We start from the raw sequence: 23,834 nt of genomic DNA on the forward strand, positions 1-23,834 counted from the left end.
CCTCCTCCAGGTGATGGTGATGCAAGTTATCCCCAACATAACAGGGAGAGAGACAGCTTAACGTGTGAATTGGATTAACTTTAACAAAGTAGAAGTTGGCGCCCGATAGGGTTTAAGTTAGGTAAGTGGAACCAGGAGTAAGAATCAGAGAAACGTAATTCAAATATAAAAATAGGATTTGATATCCATGGGTAGGGATGCTAAAGGTGGGTCTAGGCAGAAGTGGAAGGTAAACATGTAGGTCGAAGGTATCAGAATTCAAGCCCAACATAAGGGTGCTGAATTGAAGAGGGAGAACGTGCATTTTATTTTTTCTGTCAGTCAATATTTTTTGAGCATTGCCAGAGAAACCCTCTTCTGGGCAGAGGGAATAAATGCCCCAGGGAACTTACTTTCTAATGAAAGGGGTGACAGGTGATAAATGGTAAAACACGCAGTGTTGGAAATAATAGTAATGATGATGAGATGAAACGAAAGCTCACACTTAGAGTGTTTCCTAAGAGGACCAGTGCTTTTAAGCCTGGTACTTAATCTAAAGCTTATAACAGTCCTATGACAGTAGTAATACTACTATCCCCATTTTACTGATAAGGAAACTGAGACACAGAGAAATTAAGTTTTACTTAATTAGCCAGCAAGTGGTAGAATCAGATTTAAATCCAGGGAGACGGGCTCCAGAGCAATGTTACTAATACTGTGAAAAAACTAGTCAGGAAATAAGAATGGGAAGTGATGAAAGTGTGTGTTCAGTTTTAATGAGGCCAACTGGGAAAGTGTCCTGGAGAAGTAGCAATTTTTCACAGTAGCAGTTTGAAGAAGGAAACAAGGTGAGAGATTTTAGGGAAAGAAGATTTAGGTAGCAAAAAGGATGACTGCAAAGGCCATGGGGCAGGAATAAGCCTGATGTGCTCGAAGCCCAAGAAGGAGGCCAGGTTGGCTGCATCTGAATATCGAAGCCCAAGAAGGAGGCCAGATTGGCTGCATCAGAATAAGTAAGAAGGAGAATAGAGGTAGATGAAATCTGAAGTTAACATGGGGTCCTGACTGTGGAGGGCTTTATAAGCCAGTGAAAGGATACAGTCTTTACTGTGAGTGGAAAGCTATTGAACAGTTCTGAGGGAAAATGTGACATGATCTGATACTTGATTTTAGCATGGCATTCTAGCTTCTGTGTTTAGGATTGACCTTGGGGGCCAAAGACGAAAGGAGGTAGACCATTTAGAAGGTTGCTGCATTAGTTTTAGGTGAGTGTTGATGGTGGTATGGGCCAGGATTATAGGAGCAAAGATGATGACAGGTGGCCGGATTCTGGTTTTCTTTTCATGGTAACGTCAACTTGGATATGTGGTAAGGAGTGGAGGGTGGCCTTGAAGTGTTTGTCTTGGGCCCTTACTAAGATGGGGGAGGCTACAGGATTTGGGAGACTAGATTAAGAACGAAGTTTCAGGGATGTTACCTTTAAGATGTCTGTAGTCGGGGCACTTGGGTGGCTCAGTCGGTTAAGTGTCCAACTTTGGCTCAGGTCATGATCTTGTGGTTCTTGAGTTCAAGCCTCTTGTCAGGCTCTGTGCTGACAGCTCAGAGCCTGGATCCCACTTCAGATTCTGTGTCTCCCTCTCTCTCTGTTCCTCCCCAACTCATGCTCTGTCTCGCTATCTCTCAAAAGTAAATAAAGAATAATAATAATAAAAATGTCTGTAGTCATCCACATAGAGATCTTAAGTAAGTGGTTGGATATGTCAATCTGGAATTCAAGGCAGAAGTCTGAGCTGGAGTTAAAAATTTGGGATTTAATTGATGGTGTTTAAAGCCAGGGGAGTGCATGAGATCAACAGGGGTAGATAGAGAAGCAAAGAGATCCAAAATATGAACCCTGAGGCATTCTGTTTAAATGTCAGAGACATGAGGAAAAACTAGAGAGACTGAGGAGTAGACAGGGAGGTAGGAGCCAAGTAGAGGAAGTTTGAAGGAGAAAAGAGTGCTCAGCTGTGACTAATGCTGCTACTGTGTCAAGATGAGGCCTGAGAATTGGCCATGGGCTTGGCAAAGTGTGGGTCATTGGCATTTCTGGGATGAACAGTTTCATTGGAGAGGTGGGGATGATATGCCTGATTAAAGTGATTGCAGGGTGCCTGGGTGCCTCAGTTGGTAAGTGTCCAACTTAGGTTTAGGTTATGATCTTGTGATTTGTGGGTTCCAACCCCACATCGAGCTCCACGCTGACAGTGTGGAGCTTGCTTGGGATTCTCTCTCCCTCCCTCTCTATCTGCCCCTCCCACTCTCTCTCTCTCTCTCTCTCTCAAAATAAATACATAAAAACTTAAAGTGATTGCAAGAGACGTCAGTAGGAGGAGACCATGAGTGCTTGGAGTTATGCCATCATGTTAGCAGAGAAACAAGGCAGCAGGTAGACACAGGTTGTAGGGTCAAGAGGGATTTTGCTGTTGTTACCATTTAAATTGAGTTTTTATGCTAAGGAATCAGGGAGAAATAATGATGAGGGCTGGGAGAATTGCTGGAGCCTAGGCTCTTCTTGGGAAGGGTATCAAAGACTTACCTGGAGGGAGTGGCCTTGGATTGGAGCCCAGGAGGGTTCCTCTTCAGGAAAAGGTGAGGGGCAAGTGGTGGATCTGTGGGTGGATGGATATTGGGTTGGGAGCTTTTAGAAGATTTTTTTTTTCTGATGCCTTATATTTTCTCTGGGTAATGAGAAATAAAGTCACGAACTGAGAGGGAGCTTGGAGGAGAAGGAATGATTCCTCAAATCAGCAGAACCAAGAGTGATTCTGGAGCCTGTTGTTGAACTTGTTACTTCCTTTAATTAACATGCCTCAGGATAAGACAGGTCTTCCTAGGCTTTGGTCCTGATAGCCATTGCCCAGAGAAGGGATGAGAAGCAGTGGTTGTCAATCCTGACCGCATAGAGAAGTCAGCTTAAAAAATGTTCAGATCCTTGAGATTCAAAGTATATTGCATTGGTGGTTCAGTGGTAAAATTCTTGCCTGCCAAAGTATATTGACCTGAGGTGTATCCTGGAAAATCAGTGTTATGTTTTTTTGCTTTATTTTGTTTTGTTTTTTACTCTTCCTCTTCCACATGATCTTGATGAGCAGCCAGATTGAGAATCACTGGACTGGAGCCTTTTCAGCATTTTAATAAAGGGAAACACATAGTTCAGTCATAAAGAATGAGAATATGGTCTCTTGATAATAGCATGATTCCTAAAATTTTTCATAGAGAAATACATTCAGGCACTGTTGTGCTAGAAACATAAATGCATTTGTGATGCTATAAATTACCTTAGGTAGAATTTTCAAGTTCTCCTTATTTTTTTTAAATCACTATGGACAGTTCCCCCTAAGCTGACTCTCTCTAATGCTCTATTTCACATTAATTTCAGTATGGTTTCAACATGGTCATGTCTCATCCACATGCTGTCAATGAGATCGCACTGAGCTTGAACAACAAGAATCCAAGGTAAGCTTACTTTGTAATTGTTCAAGTATAAATCTACCTAACGGAAGCAGAGGGCTGGTCAACATCTAGCCAGGTTAGAGTTTGGAAACTTTCAAATGTACCTCTTTGGATTAAGATTGCCAGTACACTCCTTGGCTGTGTAGAATTTTCTTCTCAGCGAAGTTACAGTTGTACATGTGGTGGAGTTGAGCACCTGGAGACATTACCCCTTCACTGTTCTCTTCAAGCTTTCACTTCTTTCTAGCCCCGGTTTTTAGCATCCTTGCAAATTTCGCCAGATCTGGTAGAGAGCATGAGTTTGCCTGGTTGTTAGAACTAGGGCCAGGAGAGACTCCATACAGACTTAGCTACACCACTTACTGCTGAAAGCTAACTGCAACCACTCTTCCTTGTCTACACTTTACTTGGCAGCCTTTACATATGTAGTTTTTATTACCAGACAAAAAAAGAAACACAAAACAAAAATAATTGTGCACGTGGATTGCTTCTTCTACTCCCTTGCCTCTAAAAGCCAGTGCCATATTATTCACATCCCATATTATCCCTAGAAGCCTGTTTTCATCAGTTTATTTTAGTTACTATAATGTGTTTTCCATTTTGGTGAGGGATTCCGCATTTCACAAGTCTTACTCCCTTCACCAGATACCTCTGCATGGACCATATATCGCAACACTGGTTAATGCCACCAAAAATTCTGATTTCTTTTTTATTTTTTTTATTTTTTTTAAAGAAAAATTTTTTTTTTAACGTTTATTTATTTTTTTTTGGGACAGAGAGAGACAGAGCATGAACGGGGGAGGGGCAGAGAGAGAGGGAGACACAGAATCGGAAACAGGCTCCAGGCTCTGAGCCATCAGCCCAGAGCCCGACGCGGGGCTCGAACTCACGGACCGCGAGATCGTGACCTGGCTGAAGTCGGACGCTTAACCGACTGCGCCACCCAGGCGCCCCCAAAAATTCTGATTTCAAATGAGATCCTTTCTGACATGGAATGAATTGCAAACTGTAAAGTCCTATTTAAATGTTGACTATTATTTCAAACTTCCCATAATAGTTTTTGCAAATTTACAATTGCTTCCTAAGTTTATTAGGAAATCTGGGTTTTCTTGCTTCTTTGTCCCTGCCAACTATTACAGGGAAGCTGTTATTCATTTTTCTTAAAGTAATTGACATTGTGGGTATCAGGCCGGTCTTTATTTAGTGGTTGGCAATAGCTTTTTTCCAGAAAAAAAAAAAAAAAATACAGAAGTGATCTTACGAAAAAAACAATGCTCTTCTTGATGTTGTATTTGACAACTTAGACTGTATTGCCAAGGGTTTCTTTCTAAAAATACTTCAGATAGCATTTTATTTTTTTTCTTTAGTCAGAGAAAATGTTCTTGTATTAGCACCGCTGTAATCCAGCTCCTTTCAGATCTCCTACATATAAAGAAGTGGTGACAAAAACTTGCATTGTCACAGGGGATCTTTATGGCGCCATCTGTCAATTAGCAGATTTGAAATAATAGGACATTAATTTCAGTACATTTTGAATTTGGGGGGCAAGTGTTACTTCTCTGACTCTAAAACCAGAGAAGGTATTTAACCAATGGGTTGTTTTTCTGAATATTCTCAAGTTCCCAATTGTCTTTAGCTTATCAATAAAACTTTTTCAAACATGTCATACTGAGTCACCCACTGATAGAAGTGAAAGACTAATCTTCCCAGAATTAATTTTCATTATTGAGTCATTTTAATTCGAATGTTGGGAGTGGGAAACATTCCTTCCAACTTTGGTACCTCAGATGAATCACATACATAGAAGTTAGTAAAAGTTTAAAAATGTACTTTAATATAAATATACCTTAGTAAAAGTTTAAGAAACATACATGAACAAATTATTTTATTATCATAGCCATTTTGGAAGGAAAGGAGAGTTGATTCATCATGTTACTTCACTGATTTTTTTATTTTTTATTTTTTTGCTTGTTTCTTCTTGTTTCGACAGAACAAAAGCCCTTGTCTTAGAACTGTTGGCAGCTGTTTGTCTTGTCAGAGGCGGGCATGAAATCATTTTATCAGCATTTGACAACTTTAAGGAGGTAGGATACTTTGGAGTTCGCTCACACAAACATATTTGGACATCTTTGAACAGAATGATTTACATTTTCTGTGTGTATGTTTTATTGTGAGATATAATTGCATATATTAGTTTCAGGTGTACAATATTTGTATATGTTGTGAAATGATCACCACAATAAGTGGTGATCACCATGGTTTACCTTTTTATTTATTTTGGGGCCTACGGGGTAGACTAGTTAATTTTCTAAGACGTCACTGAGGGAGAAGTAGTGAACTTAGTCTAAATATCTTAAATGGATGCATTAAACTTTCTTTGATGTCTCATTTCCAAGAAAAGTTAAAAACTATTTGCAGGATCTATTTCCATTTGGAGAACATGGAATTGCCAGTTTGCAAACAGTTTGCAAACATGTTTTGTTAAACGTCTGTGGTTTTCATTATGGTTGATACTTGGGCACCCACCGTGTACATTTTATGAACTCTTCAATCGTAGCTATTTTCCCCAAATCACATACATTATCATTGCCGTGCTGAATGCCACCAGAAACCTCTCAAATAAATACACACACTGATTTTAGCAGTTTGTAATCTTAACCAGGTGATCCTTTGCTAGGCAAATGGTAAACCCTAGGACTTGCATGGTTGAAAATGGAAACTAAAAGGGCTACAGAAGAAACAGTTGCACACAGATAATATGATACCAAGGATTGTGGCCCACGGTATCAAGACATCGTGACTGAAATAATCACTGGGTGGTAAGAGTGCAGGGTTACATAGCCCCAAAGAGTGCCTGTTGGCTCCCCTTGTATGTGCCTAACATCTGAGGCTACTTTGAGGTGGGATATTACAAAAATAAGTAAAGGCACTTGGAGCTCAGGCTTCATTAAGACTGTCAGCCAAATTGTGGCTTATCCTGGAAGTCCCATTTGATTCCAGATGCCCCTGGATTAGAATCAGATTTAAGAGGGACTTATAGACTCTTGCTCATCTTTTCCTGGGAACCTCTGGAATAAAACCCTGCTAATATTTATTGAAGACCTACTCTATGGCAGGTGGTATGCCTAGGTGCACACATGTAATCACGTGGTTCTGTGAGACTATATGAGACAAGTATTAATGTCTACATGTTCTAGAAGACTAAACTGAAATTCCAAATACATTTTGTTTATCCGTGGTCACATAGCTAGATGAGTGGCAGAGCCAGGACCATGATTTGGTGCTCCTGATTCTGAACTATTTTATTTTATTTTATTTTATTTTATTTTATTTTATTTTATTTTATTTTATTTATTTTATTTATTTTATTTCATTTATTTTATTTATTTTATTTTATTTTATTATTTTATAATTTTTTTTTTAACGTTTATTTATTTTTGAGACAGAGAGAGACAGAGCATGAACAGGAGAGGGTCAGAAAGAGAGGGAGACACAGAATCTGTAACAGGCTCCAGGCTCTGAGCTGTCAGCACAGAGCCTGACATGGGGCTCAAACTCACGGACCGCGAGATCGTGACCTGAGCCGAAGTCGGACGCTTAACCGACCGAGCCACCCAGGCACCCCTGTTTTGACTTAGAATTTTAAAAGCTTTGACCAGAATCTGCCTCATTTCTGTAATTACTTATATAAGTGATGGTGTTGAAGATTGATTCTTCTTGGACAGGCATTTGCATGTTAGAGAAACAATGCCATGAGGGAAGAAAAGGGACAAGAGCCATGTTCTCTGTGTCCTCTTGGCATGCATTCACCTTAAGGAGGTGTCCATGTCAAAAGAGCATCAACCCATTTATCTGTTCAGTCTTAGGGTGAAAAGCGTATTTGTATTGATCCTTTTTTGTTTGTTTGTTTTTAATGTAATGCCATTGTCAGCCCAGAGTCTTTTAAATTTCTTCCTTTTCTCTTTTCTCCTATTTTATGTGAGGGAATTTATTTTCTCATACATCACAGTTAATAGTGTATTCTTTAATCATTTTGGCAAAAATGTCAGTGGAATCTTCTGGGTTTAGGGAGATGTGGGAGGCAGCTGTTCCTGATCAGGAAAAGTTGTACTTAGGATTTCAGATGCTTGTGCAGATAGGGTTTGGGTGAGAGTAATCTGTATTGAGCTGATCATGGCAGAGAGAGAGTACCATAGCAGGTACTAGGTAGGATACTAGGGAGTAGGGCCAACAAAAAGTCTTTACCTTCAAGAAGATTGTTTTTAAAGCTTTTTTATCCCTTTTAGTAAGTTGGGATTCCATTCACTTCCTAAAGAAAAATGAAGGGATTTTCCCTGTTTTCACCAGGAGGACTGATGGAAAGTAGTCGTGGGGTTCCACATCAGACATCAGTATCTTGTTTTGCAGATAAAGTAATGTGCAATAGAGAAGCCAGTCCCTTTGGGCTTTGATCATTGTTAAGGCACAGCCAAGCATACTGCTGCAATATGGTACCAGATTCTAAAGGGAAATTTAAAGACCATGTGTCTTAAGAATGTAGCAGGATGTTTTCCCTCTCTACTTCTTGAGCCAACAAATCCATTCTGTCTTATTTGACCACCACAAATTAATTCAAATGTAAATTAAAGGAAGGTATCTTTTAGCTTTTGATCGACTTTTATGTGTGATTCTTTAAATTTCTCACATTTCAATTTAAATTCACAATCTCAACAAGTTTGTTTTTCTGTGTTTTTGCCAAGAATTTCGCCACATGTCTGAAGTACGTACTTTAGGAAAAGAGGAGGTGCTTCCAATTTAATGATTGCTGATGGCAGGAAGAATATTAACCCAAGGCCTTGCTTTTCATGGGAGTGGAGGTCCCATGAGTAAGCACATATATCACCTCAATGTATTTGATGATAAATGAATTCTTATTCCAAGCCTGGTTTCTGACATCCCTGAAAATGAGTGTAAGGTGTACGTAAAGACTAAACCATTCAGTCAACCATGTACTCCTTGAATTCTTTTCTCTTAAAAAATTTTCCCCTAAATAAAAGGAATTAATACATCTGGTTTTGGTGTTGAAACATCTCCTCATGAAAATTTATGGTCCTGAGTTGAAGACCAGGGTGAGAACAAGGAGTCATCTCTTTTTCACTTACTGGCTAATTTAGCCATGTGGAGGGATGTATTACCATCTTGTCTGAATCGATACTTTCTTAGTTGCATTGCAATGTATGTTTTTGAATAGTTGGCCTACCCGACAGGGAGAAAAAATAAAACGTTTTGAAGCAAAGGTCATTCTGTTGGTATTTGCATTAGTGCAGAGTCTTGTTTGCATGAACCAGAAACTGACTCTAATGTACAGAAGAAAGGGTTGATTGGAAGGATGTTGAGAAAGGCACAGGGTTGACAAGGAGCCTAGAGAAACAGCCCTGGAAAATGGGCAAGCGTTTCTAAAATGTGGCTAGACTCAGGCTGTGTGCCCTTGAAGCCTAGCCACCATAAACACTTCTTGAGTTTCTCATCATGCTTTTTCTTCTTTCCCAAATACCATGGACCATAGCTAGTGATCCACTAGGCCATAAAAGTACGCTTATGGGCAGGACATGAACTAGCCCCAACTTTAGAGTTATAAGCACTATTTGATCCAGTTTCCCTTAGGAACCTTGAAGTCTTCTACCTAGACCTTACTCTTTCCAACTTTTCTTAGTCTTCCTACTTTTTTGCATTCTATTCTTTGATAAGTTTGACAAACTGCTTTTAAGAAAGTGTCTCCAAAAGTCTGGCAAAAATGCTCCCATTTGAAATTAGAGGGAAAGATGCTAAGGCCCACAGATTCTGTAATGGAATAGCCTGCTATGATACTAGTAATAAAACTCTTGGAGGGCTTTGAGCTACCAGCTCCCCCAGGCTGCTGGGAGGTGCACCTGGAATTCATCAGGATTCCAGAATGATTATAACTGTGTTCTCATCTGCTTCCAAAATGACAGCATCTGGCTTTAACAAATAAGCCTGAGGCCTGAGTTGGGTTATTAAAGGCCTAACTCCTTCCCACTTCTGCCCTTCTAGTATAGAGAGGTGGAGCCTTGTGAAGTGAGTCACTCAAGGCCACCAGTGCTCCAGTGCACAACACTCTTGGCAGTAGCCATTATTTTTTTGGCCTTTTTCTAGAAGGCTTCTTAAGAAAGCTGATGTGGTTTAGCTACCGGGCACTGGAAAGCAGTCATGCTACACATTATTAAGTTGATTTAAGAAAGCCTGTCAAGTTTTATTTACAATGGGCCAAATTGGGCAGGAAGGAGAGCAGACATTTTGGTGTGCTTCCAGCATCCTTCTGAGTTTAATCCCGTCTAATCTAACCTCTTGAACATTTGAGGGTATAGGATTATAAATTCAGCACAAGACCATCCGGATAATTCCTTCACTGGTAAAAATTTTCAACTCGGAGGGAAGGGTACTTTGTTCTGTCTCTCAGTGAACTATAAGCAATGTATTTTCTCAGATCTCAAACGGGGAGCTACATTTCTAAAGCATGCATGTATTTCACTGTATGAGACAAGAATTACACTAATCTGATTCACTGAAAGTCTTCTCTGGCCGGTCCATCTTCCAGGGATCAGGAAGCAGAGTCACAGCAATTATTCTTTTGAACTACTTATTAACTGTTACAGTTATTGCTTGTGTATAATAAATTACCCCAAACATAGTCTTATTATGTTCATGGATTCTGTGGATCAGGAAGCCAGGCAGGGATGATTGTCCCAGCTCTATCATGCCCAGGGCCTCATCAGGGAAGATCCCAATGACTAGGGGTAGGAATTCATTTGGAGGCTTCTTCATCAAGTATCTAGCTTCTGGGCTCTGATGACTCAAAGACTGAACTCAGTAGAGCCTGTCATGAGTTCTCCATGTAGAACTCCATGTGGCTGGAGGTTCTTAGAGCACGAGAGCTGGCTTCCAAGAGGAACTGTCCAGGAAGGAGCATCTAGAGATCAGGTATTCAAAGAGATAGAAGTTGCAGTATGTCTTCTGAGCTAGTGTCAGAGCCATCAGTGTCGTTTCCGCTGCATTCTGTTGACGATAAGTGAGTCACTAAGGCCAACGCAAATGCAAAGGGGAATCAATGATTTTACCTCTTGATGGTGGATTGTGAGGGTCACAGTGCGGGAGAACATGTGGGGTGGGAGAGCCTGCTGTGGTCATCTTTGGAAAATACAGTTCACCTCAGTAACTTCTTAAGAATTACCAATGTATCTATAGTTGTTCTTGTGTTTTCTCTTTCTCCTCCTCTCAACCCAATACTCGGCTTCTCCTCAAGACCGAAAGCTTTATAAACTTTTTCACTGGAGTTAGAAAGGGTGGTTATTGCTTCTTTCAAGCGAGTTTACTATGGGCAAATCATATTTTGAGAACCTTTCTAGAGGAGAAAGGAGCCATTTACAGAGGATTTCTGAGTCCCTGGTAATGAACTAGTTATTTCTTTATCATCTATGTCTTTATCATCTCCTAAGGAAGTGAAGGCTGGTCTCCTGTTGATCATTAAGGGATGAGTCATGCTAACTTACTGGAAAATTTTTTCATGAATATTTGAGTGCCCCTTTATGTCAGATACATTGATAAACACTGGCAATAAGAAAATGAGTAAGACATGGGCCCTACACTTAAGGTGTTGAGGGGAAGCATCCCAGTCCAGTTAACAAAACAGAATAACTATTTTTGACAGTTAAACTACTAGACTTTATGAAGGTAAATGTCAGATGCTTTGTAAGAGGAATAACAGCTAACCAAGAGGAGGTGAAGGAAGGACGGCAGATGAGGTGGGAATTCCCAGAGGAGGCTTCCTATTGGAAAGGGTCCCTGAGCTGAATTTAGGATAAGAGTGAACTAGGTATATTAGTTTCTTATCACTGCTGTAATAAATTGCCACAAACATACTGGCTTATAACAATGCATATTATCCTACAGTTCTGTTGGTCAGATGTGTAAAGCGAGTCTATAGAGTGAGGTTCTTTTGGGTAATCCATTTCCTTACCCTTTGCATTTCTAGAAGCTGCATATGTTCCTTGCCTTGTGGCCTTTTCTGACTCTGATCCTCTGGCCTCCTTCCTTTAGTGACCATTGTGATTATATTGGGTCCACTCAGATAATCCAGGATAATCTCTCCATCTCAAGATCCTTATCTTAAGCATACCTGCAGAGTCCCTTGTATATGTAAGGTAAATATTTACAAGTACCAGGGATTAGGACATGGACATCTTTGTGGAGGACATTATTCAGCCTACCATGCCAGGTAAAGTTGTCCTTTTATACAGAGAAGGTAGCATCCTAACAAAGCTTCAAAGACTATAGTTGCTGTAGTTTGCTGTACTTTCCATTCTTAAAAGGAGCAGGGTGTGGGGAAGACAAAAGGTGGGATATGAAGTTAAGAGCAGATCAGGAAAGACCCCATTGCTTATTCCAGAGCCTTCATATTGCCCTGTAGCCTAAGGAAGCAAGAAACAGTGGTAGGAAATGTGTTCTCCAAACATTTGCTGTTTAGATCTACTCTTTCAGTAAAAAAAAAAAAAAAAAGTTATTCTTTGCTGCACGAGTCCATTGGCAGTGGGCTTAGCATGAGGTCACTTTGACAGAGCAGGGTGTGGTTAGGGTTTGAAATTGGTTTTAGAGATTTTGCCATTCCTATTTCTCATTCCTTGGATCTCTGTTGTATTCATTTACTCCTAATATCTACAAGACTTTCCTTTGGTGTGGGCCAGGAACAAAAGTACAAGAAGGTAGTGGCACCTGGGGACAGAGAGATTATCGTGGTATCTGGGAGCATTTGTAGAAATGCTTTGCTTTTCAACTTTTTTAATTAGACCCTCCCTTCTCTCCATAAGCTCAGTGCAATGTACCCAATAGGGAGCCTCATGTTCTATTTCATTCATTGCAGCCACCTTAAAAAACAAAACAAAACAAAACAAAAACACGATATTGCCTCCTTTTTGTCTTTATTCGTGTAAAAACGCTGTTTCCAAAATCTGGGCCCTTTGCTGGCTGTAAAATTGTAGGCCTATATGTCCCCTTGGATATTCTGGGAAGATAACAATGAAAGACCTCAGGAAAAAGCCAGTGAGAGCTGCGTGTTACTTTAAGACCTCATAGAATCTGCACCAGGGGCTGGCACAGGTCCCTAAACACAGCACTTTCACTTGAGAAGTGTTTCTTTGACATTTCAAGGTTGTTATGGTTGTAAGGCAGGTATGGATGATAAGAAGTACTCTGCTGCGAGTTGATGAGAGAGTTGGAATGAGAAGTCTTACAGCTCTGACAGCATCATCCGCAACTCCTCAAACCATTAGAATGGGGAGCTTTTAGTTCCCGGTCAGGATTTGGTTGCCATTCTGGTATTTACTTCTGCAGAATAATGTTTGAATCTATTTTAGGGACTCCTTGGTTGCTTTTTCCTGTGTGAAAGAACACCTCCCTATTCTTTTTCTCCCTCACTCCACCCTGACTTGTATAAAAAGGAGTTTTTTGTCTTTATCTTGGTATTTAAGTATGCTTGCATACTCTCTATTTGTCCTAGGTGCTTTTAAAAGCACATTTATATTAAGTGAACATAGAATTGTTTTAAAATGTCAAATCTGGATTATAGGTTATTTTTAGCGGTCATTAAGTTCAGTGCTAAGCAGTGGCTAAGCCTTCGACCCAGGGCTATATTAACCTTCTTATTAACTAGGCTGCTAGGTTTACATAGAACTGTTAAAATAATTATGAAAGTGCTATGCTAGATATGCCAACCAGGAAAAGGATAAATCATATATATATGTCTTATGTATGTATATATGCATGTGTGTATTATGAGTAACAGCATAAAGATGTATTTATGTAAAGTAACAGGTCCTAAAGGGAAACAAATGAAGGGGTTTGGAGTAGCCTTGATTTTCTGTGTGTGTGTGTGTGTGTGTGTGTGTGTGTGTGTGTGTGTGTGTGTCCTGTTGCTTGTAGTATTTGGGAAGTAACCTGCCTCATGTGGCTAAATGTCCCTATTGTGTACGGTAGATTTTTCCTTCTAGTAGTGTTTCTTTAATTTTCTAAAATTCTTAAAGTTCTGAATTGTGCATACAGTTTTTTTTCCCTATTATAATTTAAACTAGTTGTAAGTTACTGCCATGAGTATGCTTATTGAGCTTGACTTCCTGTGTGAGTCAAGCTCAGATTTCATTTGAAATTTAAATACTTGTAAAACTTGAGCACCTTTTTAAATTTATTTGCGCTCCATAGTTAATACATAAGGGTTTTATTTGGTTGGTTTCTTTTAAACTAATCAACAGTCATCTTCAGAAAGAAAACACAAGCAGAGTTCGTGAATCAATTCCATTTTATTCCATGTTGTAAACATTAGCCAAAAGATCGTCAGGTGTACAAAAAAGGCATATACACATATAGAAATAGGAAGACTCCCATTTATTGTTTGCTGAATACCAACAGGCTACGATATATTACTTTAATAGGGTTCACCCTATGAAGTAGTAATAAAGAACAAGAGGTTTAGAGTAAATAGACCTACTGATATACTTTAGTAAATGGCAACTTTGGGGTTTTTATCAGATCCATTGACCTACAAGGCACAGTCAATCTTACATAACATGTTGTCATCTACCATACACATGTTTATACAACACCCTCAATTTTCTACTACAAAACAAACCTAACTGGAACAGTTATAGATTGAGCAGCTTATTGGAGGGTTTTTAGTTATTAGTAAAATTCACAACTAACTGGGCTATCTGTATGGGGCCCGAAAAGAGAGGATTGGTCTTGAGCAGCATTATAAAGGAACGAAGAGATGTGTTTGGTGGGTGGAGGGAATTCTGGGAACAGAAGGGGAAAACAGCTTCGGTCTGTCCTGGAGTGGCGTAGGTCAGGATAACTGTGCTGCATGGCAAGGAACCACGTCTGACCAGGGTCCATGATACAGAATAAAGCGTGGCAGGACGCAGGCGTGATTCAGCTTCTGAGGAGGGAAGAGCAGAGAGATTTGAAACCTGTGATAGAATCTCGACTGGAAGATAAAGTAGGAAGGAATAGAAAAAGGGAAAGAGAAGCAACTAATAGTTATAAAGCACTTTACTGTTTATAGTGTCTTTATATCTGTTCTCCTTGATTCTGTGGAAATCTGAGAAGGGCATTTTAGGTAATTCTGATAAATCTTAGAGTACTGATGCTCTGTATGAAGTGTGTGAGAGGGGAGAGGCTGGAGTTTGGAAGGTAAGTAGTTCAGGTATTAAGGGACTGGGCCCTGGATCAAGTTTGTGGCCATGACAATGGATGTGAAGCCACAAAATCAGGATGGGATAATCCATTGAATTTGGGGACAGACATAAGAGGAGAATAAACATCTATTCAAATTATATACATTTAATTAAGAACAAAGTAGCACAGCCACAATAAACAGATATCTGGGATTTTTTCTTTTTTTTTCCGGAGAAGAAAATAGGCTTTGTTTTTTATTAAATTCATTCTCTTAGTGATGGTAAAATGTCCAATGTCAGATTCTTGGTTATGAACTAAAGATGAGGAGTGAGAGAACAGGTTTAAACAGAGATATTGGGGATTGTGTGTGTGTGTGTGTGTGTGTGTGTGTGTGTGTGTAATCTAAATAGAGACAAGGATTGTAACTAAGGAGATGAATTCCCTGGGGCCTCAACCTAGAGGAGTAAGGAGGCCAGGCTAGAATGGACTGGAAGGATGCTCAGAAGAGACGGGCACAGGGCACAAAAGACAGTCAGGAGAGTTAGAATATACCTGGTGGGTCTGGTATCTTGTGGTGCAAGTTCCTGCTTCAGATGACAGGTTAGTCTCATGGTCTCTATGTCCCTTCTAATTCTACAGTTTCATATTTCTATATAAAATCTGGTTTGCACATGCCTATGTGTGTAGTATGTATTATGCATATATGTTCAAATGGTTCCATCTGAGAAAGGTTAAGTGCTTCTTGTATTACAGATACGAAAACAAAGTACCCAGATAATGAAATGTTTGGTACAAAAATTTACAAGCAAGAACAGATGTAACAGGTCTAAGGGCGGTTGGTAGGACTGAAACAAGCTTAAAATAAAAATAGAGCACTGTTATTTTAGACTATATTGGATTGTTAGTCCCTTGGAAATGGCCGGAAAGGGCTGCATCGGTTTCTACACCCAAGTGTCATTAAAAAAAATCTGCAGTGTGTCAAAGAAACTTGCTGCTTCCCTATCCAGAAAGTGAACTGGATGTACTAGAGGTACATGGTACCTGCCGCTCATAAGGGCCTGTCTGTGAAAGCATCGCTTTCTTGGGCAGTGTTTGGAAGACTGAGCTTTTGAGCCATGATTCAGACTTTTCATTTACTGGCTCCTCCCTCACACCCAGACTCTGTTCTGCTCACTGTAGTCCTGCAGCCATTCCTCCACCTTAGTGGCGCATGTGGCTCCTGCCTAGTTCTTTCATTCTTTGTATCAGTCTGCCAAGGATGTATAGTCTTGCTTAGTTTTCATTCACAACAATTGTCTCAAACACAACTCAGAAGAAAATGGCTCCGTGGTTCCTGACTGTGGTCCAACAATCACTGTCAGTCACCCTTCATCATGAAGTTGAGCTCTCTGACGGAATTTCCCCCCCAGCTCTGCGTCACTGGAGAGTGGAAATGGCCAATTACAGTAACATGAGCTATAGCCCTGTTTTGTTCCAGCAGTATGGTTTTTGCCGTGGAAAATGAGGGCTCCTTCCCCACAAGTGTACCAACAACACGTGTGGTATCCCGGGTTTACTGGTATACCGCTAAGAACAGCACCGAATTTGCCATTTTGAAGTATTTTCCAGGAATTAGGTGTAAAACTAGGAAGTAGTGTTTTCTGTGCAGTAGTTACCAAGGGCACGTTTAGTGCATTGTTAAAAGATAATCATCTTTTTGTTGCTTGCGTATTTGTCCTTTATTTGATATTTTAGTGTATCATGCGTTCTAGGGCAAATCTGTTTACTTGGGTAGATTCACTGAGTTTGATTGTCCCAGAACTTTGGGGAATGCATGCCCTACAGACCATGTGGGAGAGAACGGTTTCATCTCTCTCATATTCTTGCTCAGAATTCAGTGCTCACTTGGCTTTGGGAGAAGAATATCTAGCTTCGTAATGAGCCTCCATGCTACAGAGGTAGGCACATCCCAGAGACAACGGAGAATGGTCGGGATCCACTGCTCTCTAACCTGTCTAAGGCCAGGGATTGTACTTGTCCTTGTGTAACATAAGAACTAAAGACTTCTTCTTCTTTTTTTTTTTTGATCTTTTTCTACCTTGTAAACTGGTGGAAGGTTTCTTGCTGTCTAGGGAAATCTGCCCTGTCTGAAAGATGTGACTTCATCTTTGTGGAGAGATGGCAGATGTCCTAGTCCTTTGTATGGTGTGATGGACTCCCCGACAATCTTGTAAGACATTTTACTATTAGAAACCCATTCATTTGCTTCTGCAGGTTTTGGGTTTTGAGAATTCATCATCTTTGTAGAAATAAAGAAGCTATTCTCTAGTAGTATAATTTAGTACTTAAACTTTTGGCCTCTGTGACCCCTTTTTACATTAAAAATTTTTTTTATGTTTTTTTTAATTTTTGAGAGAGAAAGCAAGCAGGGAAGGGCGGAGAGAGAGGGAGACACAGAATCCAAAGCAGGATCCAGGCTCTGAGCAGTCAGCACAGAGCCTAACATGGGGCTCGAACCCATGAACTGTGAGATCATGACCTGAGCCGAAGTCGGACACTTAACCAACTGAGCCACCCAGGCGCCCACCCCCTCCAAAGTTCTTTTTTAAAGTTTGAGCAATCTCTATATTCAGTTCAATGTGGGGCTTGAACTCACAATTCTGGGATCAAGGATCACATGCTCTTCTAACTGAACCAGCTAGGCATCCCAACATTCTTAAAAATTATGAAGGATCCCCCAATTTTTTCTTTATGCAGGTTATGTATTGGTATTTACCCCATTAGAAAGGAAAGAAAAATTTTGATACTTATTCATTAAAAAGGACATGATAGAGGGGCACCTGGGTGGCTCAGTTGATTAAGCATCTGACTCTTGATTTTTGCTCAGATCATGATCTCAGTTTGTGAGTTTGAGCCCCACATGGGGCTCTGTACTGACAGAGTGGTACCTGTTTGGGATTCTCTGTCTCTCCCTCCCTTTGCCCTTTCCCTGCTCATGCTCTCTCTCTCTCTCCCTCTCTATCTATCTCTGTCTCTCCAAATAAATAAATAAAAACAAGAAAAAATAACATAATAGACTTATTACATGTTATGTTATTAAAAAAATCTGTTTTTCAAAATTAAAAAAAAATATCAATGACAGGGGCACCTGGGTGGCTCAATCAGTTAAATGTCTGACTGGCTCAGGTCATGATCTTGCAGTTTGTGATTTCGAGCCCTGCGTTGGACTGCGTGCTGACAGCTCGTTGCCTGGAGCCTGCTTCGGATTCTGTGTCTCCCTTGCTCTCTGCCCCTCCCCAACTTCTGCTCTGTCTCTGTGTCTACATTAAAAAAATTTTTTTTTAAATCCATGTCAGTAGTGGCTGTTTTAGTCATCTTGGGCTCCCATAACAAAATATCATACACTGAATGACTTAAACAACAGAAATGCATTTCCTCACAGTTAGGGAGATTGAAAGTCCTCATGCCAACATGGTTGGATTCTGGGGGGTCCTTGTCTGGCTTACAGATGGCTGCTTTCTTGCTGTATCCTCATATGGTCTTCCCTAGGTGTGTGTGTGTGTGTGTGTGTGTGTGTGTGTACGTGTGTACGTGTGTACACAGGTCTCTTTCTTTTCTCCTAAGGCCATCAGTGTCATTGGATTAGGGACTCACCCTTATGACCTCATTTAACCTTACCTGCTAAAAGCCCTATTTCCAAATACAGTTGAATTGAGGGTAGGACTTTGATATATGACTTTTGTGGAGACACAGTTTAGCACAGTCCAGTCCATAATAGTGCCATTACTTTAAATTTTTATACATCTTTTTAAAAAAATTTTTTTAAATGTTTATTTTTGAGAGAGAGAGTGAGCGAGCAGGGGAAGGGGTAGAGACAGAGGGAGACACAGAATCCAGAGCAGCTCCAGGATCTGAACTGTCAGCCCAGAGCCCAATCCAGGGCTCAAACCCACAGATTGTGAGATCATGACCTGAGCTGAAGTCGGATGCTCAACTGTCTGAGCCACCCAGGCGCCCCTGTATTTTTATACATCTTCTAAAGTCTAGCTTAATATTCATGCCCCGTCTGCCCCTGCATTCAGTTGTGTTGTTTTGGTGGAAGTAGTTGAAGAAAATTCAGCCTCACACAAATGTACAGATTGAAAAGGAAGTATTTTAATAGAATTTATAGTTAACAGTGGATATTTATGTTTTGAAACTATACTATACAAACACTGGACAGGTAGTAGCTTCTTAAAGTAGAATCTGAAACTGTATTAATGAAATTCTTGTACTCTTGTTAACTTTAAAATTTATTTGCTTGTCTTGTACCTTGAATGATTGTAGTTTTGTAACAATATGCAGTAGTTAGTTGGGAAATACCAATTCACTGAATTATTCACATCTTCTAAATACTGACAGATTTCATCATGCAATATTTAAAAAAAATCACATTATTATCACCACCAAATTCATCAGAAAAATCTGTAAATATCGGAAAAGCTGCCAAACTTACGAGGAATAGAAGTTCTCCACAATTCTCAGTTTTGCTTGAAAGCTCAAGTTTTGTCACTGGGAAGAAATATTGTCCATTTCCTTCATCCATTTTCAAGAAGATTTCCTGCCACATTTTTAAGTCTGAATAACTGTAGTATGTTAGTTATTCTTTTAAATAATGAAAAGATGGCTAGATCGTCTTGCAACTAGAATAATCACAGAAGCCCTTTTACTCAAGACACCCGTATTTTAGTAAATAGCAGAAGTGCTTTAGGCAGGCTTCCCATTTTGTCCTATAGAATACTAAAGAGGTATATATTCACTGGTCAAGATGGAATAAAATTAATATTTTTTATTGCATCATCAAGGGTATTTTTTATTTAAGCTTTTAATTTTAATTCCAGGATAGTTAACATACAGCATTAGAATAGTTTCAGGTGTACAATATATTGATTCAGCAGTTCTGTACATTATTCAGTGCTCTCTATGATAAATGTACTCTTAATCCCCTTCACCTATTTCACCCCTCCCCCCACCCACCTCCCCTCTGGTAGCCATTTGTTTATTCTCTGTAGTTAAGAATCTGTTTCTTGGTTTCTCTGGTTTTTTCCTTTGTTTTGTTCTTAAATTCCACATTATGAGTGAAAACATTTCTCTGACTTATTTTGCTTAGCATTATAGTTTTTAGCTCCATCCACGTTGTTGCAAATGACAAGATTTCGTTCTTGTTATGGCTGAATAATACTCCATTACACATACACACACACGCCCCACATCTTCTTTATCCATTCATCTATTGATAGACACTTGGGCTGCTTCCACAATTTGGCAATTGTAAATGATGCTGCGATGAACACCGGGGTGCATGTATCCCTTTGAATTAATGTTTTTGTATTCTTTGGGTAAATACCAAGTAGTGCGAGTACTGGATCATGTGTTAATTCCATTTTTAACTTTTTGAGGAACCGCCATACTGTTTTCCACAGTGGCTGCACCAGTTTGTATTGCCACCCGCAGTGTGAGAGCGTTCCTTTTTCTCCACATCCTCGCCAACACTTGTTGTTTCTTGTATTGTTGATTTTAGCCATTCTGACAGGAGTGAGGTGGTGTATCATTGCGGTTTTGATTTGTATTTCCCTGATGGTAAATGATGATCATCTTTTCCTGTGTCTGTTGGTCATCTGTAGGTCTTCTTTGGAGGAATATCTGTTCCTGTCTTCTGCCCATCTTTAATTCAGTTTTTTGTTTTTTTGAGTGTTGAATTGTATCAGTGCTTTAGGTGTTTTGAATACTAACCCTTTATCAGATATGTCCTTTTATCAAGGGTATTCTTAAGTGACCCTGGCTTTTTGTTTTAAATGGACACTGATGAATGCAGTGATTACTGTAATACTTAGTGCCAATGCCTTGAGTTGTGCCCAGGCAGCAGTGGTTTTATTCACCCACCAATTGCTTCTGCACCACTTCTGCCTACTCTGTGAAAAAGGCACTAACACCTTAGTGTCATTGTAATAATAGTTCTGACCTCATAGACTCTGTGAAAGGGCTTCAGAAACCCTTGGACCCAGAACCATTACTTTAAGAACTGTTTCCCAAGTACACTGTCTGCTCTCTTGTTGGGCCAGGTGGAAGTGATTCCATTTAGATGAGAGTAGGGTCCTCCTAATAGACATCCAGGATTAGGGCAGAGCACAGAAGAAACTGGAGGAGGGAGCAGTGGACAAACCTCAGGCATTTGCCTGTTTGTGCACCGAGGTCTTTGATCTAGCAAACAAAGAGTCCTTGTCTTTAAGGGCTCTGAAGTCATTGCACATCTTTGTTAGATTTAGTTCGACTTGTGATTTGGAGTGAAGAGAGCATGGGTTGACATCTGCCTCCCAAGCAGGCCCCGAGATATGTGGTGACAATGCCACAGGATTTAAACAACTCCTCTCCTGTGCTGTTGGTACAATTCAGTGAACATTCGATGACCGCTAGAAAGTGTCATTGTGTCCTCTCCCTTGCCTTGCTGGGCCAAATTGGGTATGCTCAAAGGAGGAATCTGTGAGGAGAAATGAATGGAAAAAAAAAAAAGGATAGTGTTAAGCCTTCTCCTACTTTAGAGGAGTCTGACGGATCAGTCATCCCAGAGAAGACCGAAGGCCTTTGCTTGTCATTTAGTCCTCAGGTAGCTAGTTAAATACCAGTCTGTCTTGAGCTGCAGTGTATTCTGGTCTTCCTGTAGGAATAGAAGCCTTGAAAGAATCTCCATGTGTTCTTACTGATGACCAAGAGATATGTCTTATATTGAAGCCAGAAAGAGTCAAGTCAGACATTAGGAATATTTCAGGAAGATGTCATTTATGAAGAACTGTATTGTGCAGCCTTACTCTCTAGAATGTAGTGAAGGTCATTTTTGTTCAGGGAAGCGGTAAAAAGGCATTTCTCATTTAAGATGTGGTGTTTCAACGAGTTATTCTTTGGGGACTTTACTAGCCCTTCCATCTGTGTCAGGACTCTTTCGGTACAGCAAAACACATATATGAAAAGTAGAGGGTCATCTGGATGTTTTGTGTGGCTCATGCCAAAACATCTGGATGTTTGAAACATCTGGAAAAGTGGCTGAAGTTTCCACAAGGGTGATTAGCATTACGTGGATGAAACCTCTGGCTCCTAATCAGATATTTACCGGTTCAACATTGACAGAAATGTTGTATTAATTTATGGGGGAGGAGGGTTGAATAGACTGTAGAGTGCATTCCGTTGTGCAGCTTTCCATAGTTTTCTGCGGAGTGGAATAAGGTGTTTTAGTTGCAGAATGTTTCAATCTGATGAATATTTCTGCCTTTAAGTCCCGGGAGACATGAGAGCCAGCAGTAGGTCCAAGTGATGTGCTTCTGACCCAGCAGCTGGGTGGTGTCAGTGTGTGAAACGTCCGGGTACCTGAGGGGAGAGAGGTTGTAGACCCCTGCAAGCACACAACACCCCAGCAGAGTGGTCTTCTGTCAGGCCGTCATGGGGTCAAGTAATCCTCAGAGTGGGGGCGCTCTCAGTGGAAGGTAAAAGATGCTCTTCACCTAGGGCAAACTATGAAACGACTGTTGACTTCATGCGGCCCTGAGAAGAAAATGGAACTTTTGTTCCTGGGCAGGCCCCGGGAAGGGTAGCGTAATCAGTCATAATAGACCGTGCCTCCTAAGAGGTGCCTTCCTGCGGGGAGCCGTGTGGATCACAGGGGCCTATTGTGAGGGAGAAAAAGAAAGTATTGAAGCAGGCACCAGGCAAGCAGGGCAAGAAGGAAACGCTTAAGCAAGGGGCCTTTAATTTTTATGTAACTAACCCAGAAGCATGTTTTATAACCACCTCATAAGAGTCAGGCCTCAGTCTGGCTGCAGACTTTGTGTGGTGCCCTGGGAGCTGTTGCTGGGGAAGCCAAAGACAGTCATTGACCTTGAAGGGGGACGGAGAGGTGGCTGAAGGCCGGCAGTCTGTTGTTCATTTCAGCATCTGGCTGGCGAGAATACTCTTTATTACAGGCTTTTGTAAAACCATCTTTTCTTCGCTATTAGCCTTAAGGGAAATCCTCCCCTAACCCCTGTTCACCCTTAGAGACGCTTTAAAGCACTGCCTCTTTTGCATCCAGAGCCCCAGATTTATCCAAATGGTTTGGGACAGTGTTCAGAAATGTCTTTCACAGATGGAGAGCAGAGTTGAGTCGTTTTTTGGCACGAGTTGTGCTTTTGCTTCAGTTCTCCTTGAAGTGAAAATGTATGTTGTTTGTCCTGGGTGTGGCCCATTTTATCTGGGCAGGGCAGGATTTATCTGCTCTACACGAACCAGTGAGCGAGATGCTGTGAGATAGTGCCCTGGCCCTTATTATGTGTGGTACACAGGACCTGTGTAGCTGAGTGCCTCCCTCTAAATTTGGTTTGTGTAGAGCTTCCAGGCAGGTCAGTTTGGGAATATCATGTTATATGGCCATGCCTAGATTAGAATTTTAGAGCTTCAAGATAGCAAGTGAGGTTTTTGGGTTTTTTTTTTTTTCTTCAAACTTTTATTAGCAATGAAAACCTTCAATGAAACTTTTTTCAATGAAATCTTATCAGGCAACTCAGTGCAATAAAGCAGAGCTGGATAAACCAGGACGGCAGTCCCAAGAACTTTTCTCACTTGTGTTTTTCCTTTGCCTGCCAAGCTCCCCCTTTGGGAGCCCCCCAAGTATTCCTCTGTCACCCTTAAGGCTTTCTAAAAGCAGCCTTGAAAACAAGAAATATAACCTAAGGCTCTTGAATTAATGAATGTGAAAATGGAAGTCTAGAGAGGTTCACCAAGTTGTCCAAGCTCACAGCAGAGTGGTGGCAGAGCTGTGACTTATGACCCAGGTTTTAGGGTCCCCTGCTTAGTCCTATATCTGCCCTCATATTCCCTGACCCCATCAGTGTTAGAGCTTCAAGGTGCAAAGAGGAGTGGATGTTAGGCAGGACCTCAGGGATGGGTGGATGTTTAGTAAACTGAAGTCTGTGGTCCACGACCTGAGCCTGAGGGTTTTTGCTTTCTGTGGTGTTAATCAGGGCCAGGGTATTGACTTACATGAGACTGATTTATAAATGAAGGTGCCTGTTCAGTTTACAGCAGAGTAATGTTTTTCCAGGGCATATACTTTTATCTTCCTGCTGTCGGACTTAATTTTTGGTAGCCCTGGCTGC

The 23,834-nt window shown here is 40.6% G+C and overlaps 1 protein-coding gene across 13 annotated transcripts in view; it reads left to right on the plus strand.

Moving 5' to 3' along the window:
* Positions 1 to 23,834, plus strand: part of FMNL2 (formin like 2) — a 311,765-nt gene that overhangs the window by 244,877 nt on the left and 43,054 nt on the right. For all 13 annotated transcript variants that reach the window (XM_086718606.1, XM_025933206.2, XM_086718614.1 and 10 more), the window contains 2 exons: positions 3,401 to 3,477; positions 5,465 to 5,558. In XM_086718606.1, coding sequence (XP_086574732.1) covers positions 3,401 to 3,477; positions 5,465 to 5,558 — 171 coding nt within the window. The remainder of the gene's footprint in view (positions 1 to 3,400; positions 3,478 to 5,464; positions 5,559 to 23,834) is intronic.

Source organism: Puma concolor, chromosome C1 (assembly GCF_028749965.1).
Source record: "Puma concolor isolate L17-30 chromosome C1, mPumCon1.1.hap2, whole genome shotgun sequence".
NCBI lineage: Eukaryota > Metazoa > Chordata > Mammalia > Carnivora > Felidae > Puma > Puma concolor.